This window comes from Balaenoptera acutorostrata, chromosome X, assembly GCF_949987535.1.
Source record: "Balaenoptera acutorostrata chromosome X, mBalAcu1.1, whole genome shotgun sequence".
Classification (NCBI taxonomy): Eukaryota; Metazoa; Chordata; class Mammalia; order Artiodactyla; family Balaenopteridae; genus Balaenoptera; species Balaenoptera acutorostrata.
In genome coordinates this window covers 114,214,271-114,226,872 of record NC_080085.1, presented here as the reverse complement: position 1 = coordinate 114,226,872, position 12,602 = coordinate 114,214,271, and the positions used below count along the sequence as shown (strand labels likewise).

Genomic DNA, 12,602 nt, shown 5'->3' with positions numbered 1-12,602 from the left:
AATCACAGTTTCAATTTCAGTGCTTGTGATTGGTTTGTTTATATTGTCTATTTCTTCCTGGTTCCATCTCAGAAGGTTGTGCTTTTCTAAGAATTTGTCCATTTCTTCCAGGTTGTCCATTTTATTGTCATATAGTTGCTTGTAGTAATCTCTCATTTGTATTTCTGCAGTGTCAGTTGTTGCTTCTCCTTTTTCATTTCTAATTCTGTTGATTTGAGTCTTTTCACTTTTTCCTGATCAGTCTAGCTAATGGTTTATCAATTTTGTTTATCCTTTCAAAGAACCAGCTTTTAGTTTATTGATCTTTGCTATTGTTTCCTTCATTTCTTTTTCATTTATTTCCGATCTGATTTTTATGATTATTTTCCTTCCGCTAACTTTGAGGGAGGTTTTTTCTTCTTCTTTCTCTAATGGCTTTAGGTGTAATGGTAGGTTGTTTATTTGAGATATTTCTTGTTTCTTGAGGTAGGATTGTATTGCTCTAAACTTCCCTCTTAGAACTGATTTTGCTGCGTCTCATACGTTTTGGGTGATCGTGTTTTCATTGTCATTTGTTTCTACTTATTTTTTAATTTCCTCTTTGATTTCTTCAGTGGTCTCTTGGTTATTTAGTAGTGTATTGTTTAGCCTCTATGTGTTTGTATTTTTTACAGTTTTTTCCTGTAATTGATTTCTAGTCTCATAGTGTTGTGTTTGGAAAAGATACTTGATATGATTTCAATTTTCTTAAATTTACCATGGCTCGATTTGTTACCCAAGATATGATCTATCCTGGAGAATGTTCCATGAGCACTTGAAAAGAAAGTGTATCCTGTTGTTTTTGGATGGAATGTCCTATAAATATCAGTTAAGTCCATCTTGTTTAATGTATGATTTAAAGCTTGTGTTTCCTTTTTTATTTTCATCCTGATTGATCTGTCCACTGTTGAAAGTGGGGTGTTAAACTCCCCTGCTATGATTGTTACTGCTGATTTCCCCTTTTATGGCTGTTAGCATTTGCCTTATGTATGGAGGTGTTCCTATGTTGGGTGCATAAATATTTACAATTGTTATATCTTTTTCTTAGTTTGATCCCTTGATCATTATGTAGTGTCCTTCTTTGTCTCTTATTATAGTCTTTGTTTTAAAGTCTATTTTGTCTGATATGAGAATTGCTCCTCCAGCTTTCTTCTGATTTCCATTTACATGGAATATCTTTTTCCATCCCCTCACTTTCAGTCTGTATGTGTCCCTAGGTCTGAAGTGGGTTTCTTGTATACAGCATATATACGGGTCTTGTTTTTGTATCCATTCCACCAGTCTATGTCTTTTGCTGGGAGCATTTAATCCATTTACATTTAAGGTAGTTATCGAGATATATGTTCCTATTATCATTTTCTTAATTGTTTTGTGTTTGTTATTGTAGTTCTTTTCCTTCTCTTGTGTTTCTTGCCTAGAGAAGTTCCTTTAGCATTTGTTGTAAAGCCGGTTTGGTGGTGCTGAATTCTCTTAGCTTTTGCTTGTCTGTAAAGGTTTTAATTTCTCCTTCGAATCTGAATGAGATCCTTGCTGGGTAGAGTAATCTTGGTTGTACATTTTTCCATTTCATCACTTTAAGTATGTCCTGCCACTCCCTTCTGGCTTGTAGAGCTTCTGCTGAAAGATCAGCTATTAACCTTATGAGGATTCCCTTGTATGTTATTTGTTGTTTTTCCCTCGCTGCTTTTAATATTTTTATTTGTATTTAATTTCTGGTAGTTTGATTAATATATGTCTTGGCGTGTTTCTCCTTTGATTTATCCTATATGGGAGTCTCTGTGCTTCCTGTACTTGATTGACTGTTTCCTTTCCCATATTAGGGAAGTGTTTAACTATAATCTCTTGAAATATTTTTTCAGTCCCTTTTTTTTTCTCTTCTTCTTCTGGGACCCCTATAATTTGAATGTTGGTGCGTTTAATGTTGTCCCAGAGGTCTCTGAGACTGTCCTGAATTCTTTTCATTCTTTTTTGTTTATTCTGCTCTGCAGTAGTTATTTCTACTATTTTATCTTCCAGGTCACTTATTCGTTCTTCTGCCTCAGTTATTCTGCTATTGATTCCTTCTAGAGAATTTTTAATTTCATTTATTGTGTTGTTCATCATTGTTTATTTGCTGTTTAGTTCTTCTAGGTCCTTTTTGAACGTTTCTTGTATTTTTTCCATTCTATTTCCAAGATTTTGTTTCATCTTTACTATCATTACTCTGAATTCTTTTTCATGTAGACTGCCTATTTCCTGTTCATTTGTTTGGTCTGGTGGCTTTTTGCCTTGCTCCTTCATCTGCTGTGTGTTTCTCTGTCTTCTCATTTTGCTTAACTTACTGTGTTTGGTGTCTCCTTTTCACAGGCTACAGTTTCGTAGTTCCTGTTGTATTTGGTGTGTGCCCCCAGTCGGTAAGGTTGGTTCAGTGTGTTGTGTAGGCTTTCTGTTGGAGGAGACTAGTGCCTGTCTTTTGGAGGATGAGGCTGGATCTTGTGTTTCTCTTGACCTGACTGCATCTGGTGGTGTGTTTTGGGGGTATCTGTGACCTTGTTATGATTTTATGCAGCCTCTCTGCTAATGGGTGTGGTTGTGTCTCTCTCTTGTTAGTTGTTTGGCATAGGGTGTCCACCACTGTAGTTTGCTGGTTGTTGAGTGGAGCTGGGTCTTAGTGTTGAGATGGAGATCTCTGGGAGAGCTCTTGCCGTTTGATATTACATAGAGTTGGGACGTCTCTGGTGGACCAATGTCCCGAACTCGTCTCTCCCACCTCAGAGGCACAGGCCTGACACCTGGCCAGAGCACCAATACCCTGTCAGCCACATGGCTCAGAAGAAAAGGGAGAAAAAAAGAAAGAAAGAAAGAAAAATAAAATAAAATAAAGATATTAAAATAGAAAGAATTATTAAGAAAGAAGAGAGCAGCCAAACGAGAAAACAAATCTACCAATGATAACAAGCGCTAAAAACTATACTAAAAAACAAAAACAAAAAAAACGGACAGACAGAACCTTATGATAAATGGTAAAAGCAAAGCTATACTGACAAAATCACACAAAGAAGCATGCACATACACTCTCACAAAACGAGGAAAAGTAAAAAAATATATATATCATTGCTCCCAAAGTTCACTGCCTCAATTTTGGGGTAATTCATTGTCTATTCAGGTATTCCACAGATGCAGGGTACATCAAGTTGATTGTGGAGATTTAATCACTGCTCCTGAGGCTGCAGGGAGCGACATCCATTTCTCTTCTTTGTTCGCACAACTCCTTGGGTTCAGCTTTGGATTTGGCCCCAGCTCTGCATGTGGGTTGCCTGAGGGCGTCTGTTCCCTGCCCAGATAGGACAGGGTTAAAGCAGCAGCTGATTAGGGGGCTCTGGCTCACTCAGGCCAGGGGGAGGTAAGGGTACGGAATGCGGGTCGGGTCGAGCCTGCAGCAGCAGAGGCCAGCGTGATGTTGCAACAGCCTGAGGCATGCCATGTGTTCTCCCAGGGAAGTTGTCCCTGGATCGCACGACCCTGGCAGTGTTGGGCTGCACAGGCTCCCAGGTGGGGAGGTGTGGATAGTGACCTGTGCTTGCACACAGGCTTCTTGTTGGCTTCAGCAGCAGCTTTATTGTTTCATGCCCGTCTCTTGTGTCCATGCTGATAGCAGTGGCTTGTGCCTGTCTCTGGAGCTCATTTAGGTGGTGCTCTGAATCCCCTCTCCTCGCGCAACCCAAAACAATTGTCTCTTGTCTCTTAGGCAGGCCCAGAATTTTTCCCAGACTCTCTCTTGGCTAGCTGTGGCACACTAGCCCCCTTCAGGCTGTGTTCACGCAGCCAACCCCAGTCCTCTCCCTGGGGTCTAATCTCCAAAGCCCAAGCCTCAGCTCCCAGCCCCCACCCATCCCAGCCAGTGTGTGAGCAGACAAACCTCTCCAGCTGGTTATGCTGGTCAGCACTGATCCTCTGTGCCGGAATCTCTCTGCTTTGCCCTCTGTACCCCTATTGCTGTGCTCCCCTCCATGGCTCCAAAGCTTCCCTGCCTCCACCCCGTCTCCACCAGTGAAGGGGCTTCCTAGTGTGTGAAAACTTTTCCTCCTTCACTGCTCCCTCCCAGAAGTGCAGGTCCCATCTCTATTCTTTTGTCTCTGTTTTTTCTTTTTTCTTTTGCCCTACCCAGGTACGTGGGGAGTTTCTTGCCTTTTGGGAAGTGTCAGGTCTCCTGCCAGTGTTCAGTAGGTGTTCTGTAGGAGTTGTTCCACATGTGGATGTATTTCTGATGTATGTGTGGGGAGGAAGGTGATCTCCACGTCTTACTCCTCTTCCATCTTGAAGGTCCTCCCCTCATTTTTACAGTTTTCATTGAATTTTTTACAATATTGCTTTTGTTTTATGTTTTGTTTTTATGGCCGCAAGGCATGTGAGATCTTAGCTCTCTGACCAGGGATTGAACCCACATCCCCTGCATTGAAAGGCGAAGTCCTAACCACTAGACAGCCAGAGAAGTCCCTCATTTCAGTTATTGTGTTGTTCATCACTGTTTGTTTGTTCTGTAGTTCTTCTATGTCCTTGTTAAACATTTCTTGTATCTTCTCAATCCATGCCTCCCTTCTGTTTCTGAGATCTTCATTCATCTTTACTGTCATTACTTTGAATGCTTTTTCAGATAGATTACAGATGCAGGGTTTACCAAGCCGATTGCAGGGATTTAATCCACAGTTTGTGCAGGTGCAAGGAAGAGATTTCTGTTCTTTTTCCTTAGTCGCACAGCCCCTGGAGCTCAGCTGTGCTTTTGGCCCCACCTCTGCATGTGGGCCACCGTCAGGCATCTGTTCCCTGCCTAGGCGAGAGGGGCCAAAATCTAACTGATTGGGGCACACTTACTTGCTCAGGCTGGGGAAGGATAAGGCGGCCACAACTAGGGCATGTGCAAAGTGCCTGTGGCGGCAGAGACTGGAAGGAAGTTGCAACAGCCTATGGTGTGCTTGCTCTGGTGGGAGTCCCTCCCAGTGCCCACAGAGGCAGGGGCTGGCGTGTGGGGAGAGAGTCCGGGATGTAGGCTCCGCCCCTTGCACACCACTCAACAATGGTGCCTCGTTTCCAAGGCAGACCATGCTTCCTCTAGGAGCATTCCCGGCCATGGAGCTCCTCACTCCTGTCCCCGGAGCCCCTCACTCCCATCCCCTCAGGTTTTCTCCAAGCAGCCAATAGCGGTCTTCTCCCTGATCCACTCTCCTAACCCCACACTTCAGCGCTCAGCCCCTGCCACCATTGGCAGATTCCTGTCTCAGGCTGGGGCACCCAGGGCTGATTCCCAAGGAGGCTTTGGCATGAGGGGCATGTGTGGGCCCACCGGGGCCTGTGCAGCCAATGGAGGCTTTGGCAGTGTCAGCGCTCAGGACCCTGAAGCCTGCATAGATTGAGGAGGCCTTGGCTTGAGGAGGGGGCGAGCCTGTTCAGATGGGTGCCCCCCCAGTGCCCACGGAGGCAGGGGCCAGTGAGGGGGGAAAGGGTTGCAATGCTGACCCCGCCCCTTGCGTGCCACTCAACAGTGGCACCTTGCTTCTATGGTGGCCCAGGCTTCTTCTGCAACTTTCCCAGTTGTGGGGCTCCTTACTCCATCCCTTCAGGCTGTCTCTTCACAGCCAACAGCTGTCCCTTCCCTGGGTCCACTCTCCATACCCCGCTTTCCAGCTCCCAGGCCCCCACTCTACCAGGGGACACATGACTCATGCTGCGGTGTGCAGGGTTGCGGCACGGACCATGAGCACAGTTCTTACTTTGTCCTGCCTTCCACAGACTGGTTACTGCATTCCCCTCCGATTCCCCGAAGGTCTCTTTCTGTCCCAGCTGATTTCCCCACTGTGAGCAGGGCTTTTCTGAGTGCAGGAACCTCTCTTCACCTTCAGCTCCCCGCCAGGGGTGCTGGTCCCTTCCTGTTTCCTCTTTTCTTTTTTTCTTCCTTTCATCCTATGCAGTTACGTGGGGATTTTTCTTGTCCTTTTAGGTGTCCGAGGTCTTCCACTAGTGTTCAGCAGGTGTTCTGTGAAATTCATTCCATTTGTAGATGTATTCTTGATATACTTGTGAGGTGAGGTGAATTTCACGTCCTCCTATTCCGCAATCTTGACTACTCCCTCCCAAGACTCATATAATCTTAAGTCATTCTTTCACAATGAGTTATTTAGCACCTACTTTGCGCTTGGCATTGCTTTAGGCATTTGGGATACATCATTGAACAAAACTGACAAGATCCTGCCTTCTTGGAGCTTACATTGAAGGGGTGAGGAAAAGACACACAAAAAACAATAAACATAATAAATAAGAAAAGTTTTTAATAGATTAAAGGTGGCAAGTGTTGAAGAAAACAAAAGTAGAGCAGGATAGGGAAGCTGGAAGTGCTGGGGGTGGGGTGAGGGCATGTTGCAAAGCTAAACAAGGGTGCAAAGACTTGAAGGCATAGGGCTTAGCAACACTGATATCAAAAGGAATACATCTATGCCAAAAGTACATCTAAGACCTCACCTGTTACATTTCTAGTTTAACTTCTGTATTACATTTATATCTTTATATATATTCTTTATGTATCTCATATGTTTTCATAGAAAAAAATACACCAAAATATCACAATGGCTATCTGTGGAAAGTGGGATTGTGGTGATTTTTTTATTTTATCTTTTATATAGTTTACTGTATTTGCTAAATTTTATAACATGAGTAGACCCAGTTTTATTATCAACAATAAAACAATATATGATTTTTTTAAAAATGTGAGGTTCATTCAAAAGTGATTATTCAGAACACAATCAGTCAATCCATAATCAAAGAAAGGGTCTTGTTCCCTACATCAAAAGATTAGTTAAGGAATATATCTTTGCATGGAATAAGTCAAAATAGAGTATTCTGAAAAATGAAGTGTTAAGGGGCTGTGTGTTCTTAATGACTCTTTGCTTTAATTGATGTATTTTTAATTAAAAAAATTTCAATTATTTATTTAATTGAAGTATAGTTTCAATGTTTCAGGTATACAGCAAAGTGATTGTTTCACATATATATATTCTTTTTCAGATTCTTTTCCATTATAAGTTATTGCAAGATATTGAATATAGTTCCCTGTGCTATACAGTAGGTTCTTGTTGTTTGTCTATTTTATTTTATTTTATTTATTTATTTTTTATAAAGGTAATTTTTTTTAAGATATGGCCATTTATTATTTATCTTTATTTATTTATGGCTATGTTGGGTCTTTGTTTCTGTGCGAGGGCTTTCTCTAGTTGCGGCAAGCGGGGGCCACTCCTCATCGCGGTGCGTGGGCCTCTCACCATCGCGGCCTCTCTTGCTATGGAGCACAGGCTCCAGACACGCAGGCTCAGCAATTGTGGCACATGGGCCCAGTTGCTCCGCAGCATGTGGGATCCTCCCAGACCAGGGCTCGAACCCGTGTCCCCCGCATTGGCAGGCAGACTCTCAACCACTGCACCACCAGGGAAGCCCTGTTTGTCTATTTTAAATATAGATGTGTGTCTCTGTTAATCTCATATTCCCAATTGAGTTCCCCCCCCTTTCCTCTTTGCTAACCACTAGTCTGTTCTCTACGTCTGCGAGTCTGTTTCTGTTTTGTAGATAAGTTCATTTGTGTCATAGTTTAGATTCCACATATAAGTGATATCACATGATATTTGTCTTTCTCTGTCTGACTCACTTCACTTAGTATGATAATCTCTAGGTACATTCATATTGCTGCAAATGGCATTATTTCAACCTTTTTTATGGCTGAGTAGTATTCCATTGATATACATATACCACATCCTCTTTATCCATTCATCTGTTGATGGACATTTAGGTTGCATCCATGTATTAGCTATTGTAAATAGTGCTGTTATGAACATTGGGGTTCATGTATCTTTTCAAATTAGAGTTTTCATTTTTTCCACATATATGCCCAGGAGTAGAATTGTAGGAACATATGGTAGTTCTATTTTTACTTTTTTAAGGAACCTCCATACTGTTCCCCATAGTGGCTGTATCAATTTACATTCCCACCAACAGTGTAGGAGGGTTCCCTTTTCTCCACACCCTCTCCAGCATTTATTATTTGTAGACTTTTTAATGATGGCCATTCTGATTGGTGTGAGGTGGTACCTCGTTGTAGGTTTGATTTGCATTTCTCTAATAATTAGTGATGTTGAGCATCTTTTCATGTGCCTGTTGGCCATCTGTATGTCTTTTCTGGAGAAATGTCTATTTAGGTCTTCTGCCCATTTTTTGATTGAGTTGTTTGTTTCTTTTTTATTAAGCTGTATGAGCTGTTTGTATACTTTAGAAATGCTTTAATTGATGCTTTAAATTAAATATCCAATATCAGTCCCTGATGGTATTGGTTAAAAAGGTATTCATCATACAGAGTCCTGCTTAAGATTTTATGTTGAACATGATAAAGGAGAAGGAGAAATTGGGGAGGGAAAGGAGGAAGGGGAGGAGAAGAAGGAGAAGAGGAAAAAGAAGTAGAAGGAGGAGGAGAAGACAGAGAAGAATCTAGTGCTTCTAGACTTTTTAATTTCCAAATTTTTGTAAACTGATACTTTTGTAAAATAAAACAAAAACTTCATAGCAATGTGAAATTGCTCTATATTTCTAAATGTTTGTCTCAGTTTCTAAACTTATCTCACCTCAATCCCTCTGCTGACCAGTAACAAATAGTTTTGTGATTAGCATAGATCGGCAAACTACACTTTGAGTGCACTGACTGGACTATTGTGGTGTCACAACAAAGCCACAAACCCAACCCTGAAGGCGGAACAAAGAGCTAGGTTCATTCAACCAGACAGTATAACTGGGATATGTTTTAGCAGTATCAGATGCATGAAAAGCTTGAAGTTTCCTCCATGATCAAAGGTTAAGATATTACACAGATACAGAATAAAAGATCCCAGGTATCATGTCTTAAGTTTCATAACCACACCTCAAATCCTCATATTCTTGTGTATGTTGAATACCTGATTTTCTTTATGTTTCTCTTGATTTATTTTGGACTCCTGGCACCTACCCAGTGTGGCACTTTAACAGCCTTCTGTCTCAGAAAGTTTTAACCTCTAACATGTTTAACCTCTATATCATCAATGGGGGTAGCTAGGAGGCAAAAGTTAGTATACTGTTTCATGAATTGTATCAATGGGACACTAAGCTCAGAGAGATTAATTGAGTCATCTAGTATTACTCAACAAGTCAGCAGAAGATACTAAAAATAAATTTTCTGTTTTGAGAGATGACAATTGTTTTATTCAATTTGGTTTACTGAATACCTACCCTGTTTCAGGCATTATACTAGGCTAGAGCTACAGAGACTAATAAAACATAGTTCCTGTACACTGTAAAGAGTTCAGATCATCTTGGATAACACTGACAAATATCCTTATAATTATAATTAATTGTGATAAGTGATACAATAGCAAAATAAAGTGCTACAGGATCCTAGAGGAGAGAAGGGAATAATTTTACCTAGAAAGGTGGAGGAATTATGAAATAATTCACAGAGAATGTAAGACCTGAGATGGAGCCTTTAAAAAGTGTCAAATGTCTGTAGGAAGAGAGAATGGAACAGATATTCCAAGGAGAGGGTGTAACATGTACAAAGACAAGAGTCATGCAAATCCATACACTGCCCAAAGAATGACAAAGTGTCCAGTGTACCTGGGATGTAGGGTGTTCAAAAGATGGTGAGCAGGTAGGGAATGATGATTCTTACTTCTGGAAATGTAGGTGAGTGCAGGTGGTAGAGGATCTTAGATGCTGAAGAACTTAAGCTTTGCTGGGGAGCCTCTGTAGGGCTCAGAGCAGGACAAATGACATGATTGTTTTTGCCTTAGTTTGTTTATCTTCTATTAGTGCATCTTTTTTCTTGCCTAGTACATGAGAATGATACAGTATTCACCCCCAAATATTAGTGTGAATCAAGTCATTGTTTGGAAGTTGTGAATTTCAAAATGGTATTATCTGTAAGATATTTTGAACTATTGTCATCAATGTTTTCTTCCTTCCTTCCTCTTTTCCTCCCTTCCTTCCTATCAATGATCTAGCATGTAGGGTTTTGTAGAGGGGGAAAGGAGGCACCAACCAAAAATTAGAGACCAATTAGTAAGTACTGACTACAAAGCCATAAGCTTATTCAGGTAAAACTCTGTTTGTAAATTGTGAAGGACTGTGGAGTAAAGGAGCATTTTTGTTTTGGTTTATTTTGGTATTATTTTTTATGGAGAGCTGAGTCCGATCTGGAGTCTTGGACCTGTATTGGGGGCAGGAAATGGATGGGAAAGAAACTACCATGGTGGCACAGTAGCCTGAGGCTTTGGGTCCTCTGTGTGCTCATCGAAGTCTAAGAAGTTGATACAGGAGTTTCTTACGGCAGGGATCACCATCTCCAGAAATAGATTTTCCTGATGAGTAGTCTCCTCAGTGCTCCTTTCATGTCCTTGTTCCTTAGACTGTAGATGAAGGGGTTCATCGTGGGAGTTACAACCGTATACATGCTGGCAGCCACCTTATCCCTTTCTGCTGAGTAGGCAGAAGACGGAGGAAAGTAGACCCCAACAATGGATCCATAAAAGAGGGCCACAGCTAGGAAATGGGAGCCACAAGTGGAGAATGTTTTCCACGTCCCCTTAGCTGAAGGAATCCTAAGTACAGTGCAACCAATAAGGGAATAGGAGACAAAAATGAAGGTGAATGGGATGAAGATAACTGATCCCCCAGTGACTAGGATTGTCAAATCATTGATCTGGGTGTCTAAACAAGCAAGCCTTAAAATGGTTTCCAGGTCACAGAAGAAGTGTGGGATTTCTCTCTGATCACAGAAATTCAAGAGGCCCAGCAGACTGAGATGCAGTACTGAAACAAGATTAGAGACAACCCATGGAGTCACTACCGGCAGGACACAACCCTTGGGACTCAGTAATGCAGCATAGTGTAATGGGTGACAGATGGCAATGTTCAGGTCATATGCCATGGCTGCCAAGAGGAAATTGTCCAGGTCCACCAGCAACATAAAAAAGTACATTTGTGTAAGGCACCCTGCAAAAGAGATGATTAGGCTCTGGCTTTGGATGTCTGCCAACATTTTGGGGATTGTAGTGGTTGTGAAGCAGATGTCAGTGAAGGATAGACTGGCAAGGAAGAAGTACATGGGGCTGTGGAGGTGAGCATCATTGATAATAGCCAGGATGATAAGTAAGTTTCCCACTATGGTAACCAGATACATGTACAGAAACAGTGTAAAGATGTGCTGCTGCTGTTCAGACACCACTGTGAGTCCCAGGAGGAAAAATTTGGAGATAGTTTGGTTTCCTTGGTGCATGATTTTGCTGTGTCTAAAACGGGAAAAATTCGACTTCACCGTAAAATGGTAACATGACACAAAATCCAGTCAGAGGACATTGTACCATATTATAGAAGTGAATCAAGCCTTGGAACCAGATAGTCTTGTGTCTTATTTTCTGCTTACCAAAATACAAGGGCGTTGATTTTATCTACTATGTTCAATGCTATACACCAGTGTTAAAGACAGTGCCCAGCACATAGTAGGTGTTCATAAATATTGGTTGTATTTATACAAGAATGAGTGAATAAATTTAAAAAAGAAATATTTTGAATTTACCATTCAGTATCTTCATGACTGTTATCTGTGCTTTTCTAAGCTTATTTCATCAATTTTAAAATGTGGAGAATACCCACGTTATAGGATTTTTGTGAGGATTGCAAGGACATATGTAAAATGCCCATATCTGTATTTTAGCTATTGCTGAACAAATAGTAGCTGATATCATTCACTACTTTGGAAAATCACAGACTTTAAAGGCAAAAAGAAACCTTCAGAGAACATCTAGCTGAGCCTCTGTCTTTAGGCAGTTAAATATTCAATATGCATGCGATGGTTTAGCTGATGATGTTTTAGCGTTCCAGAGAGAGAGATGCCACACTCTACTTCCAGCACCTGATCCAAAATTTTATCCTTTAAGTAATTAGCTCTTCCTCAGATCTTTCTGAAAACTTCCCAGTTTTTACTTCTCAACAAGGAAAACTTAGTTATTTGCCATAAATGCTGCTGAAGTCATGCAGGGGTGTCCACTGAATTAAGCAATGCAAAGGTAAGTGTCCTTAACAAGACTATTTATAGTGGAGCTGATTGGGCATAAGCCACAATGAAGAAAGTTTTGGGATAACACTTTTAACAGCGAGTGTTTATTGAGGACTTACTATGTTGCAGTTGCATGCAAGTGCTAAGTGCTTTACACTGATTATTTTATTAAATATTCACCACAACTCTGTGAGCTGAGTAGGTCTACTAAGAATATGTTCCACTTACAGATGAATAAATCAAGAATTAAAGAAGTTAAATAATTTGATAAGAGTGATGCATAGCTAGTGTAGTGGAGTGAGGATTCTGAGCTCAGTTAGTCTGACTTCAGAACACTCTTACTTAACAACTATGCTCTATTGCTACTATATTGCTTACAGCTTCATGTTTGTGAAGAGCATCACCTATGTTCTAGGCACATAAGAGCTTGCTCAGCCAAAGTCACAAAGCTAGCAGGTGGTGGAGCTTGACTTTGAATCTTGATGCC

At 41.2% G+C, this 12,602-nt stretch overlaps 1 protein-coding gene across 1 annotated transcript; it reads right to left on the bottom strand.

Annotated features, from left to right (window-relative positions):
• Positions 1-10,393: 10,393 nt before the first annotated feature.
• LOC130706309 (olfactory receptor 1468-like) lies at positions 10,394-11,335 on the bottom strand. Its single transcript, XM_057537696.1, has one exon. It carries the CDS (start codon positions 11,333-11,335, stop codon positions 10,394-10,396), a length of 942 nt encoding a protein of 313 aa, XP_057393679.1.
• Positions 11,336-12,602: the final 1,267 nt, after the last annotated feature.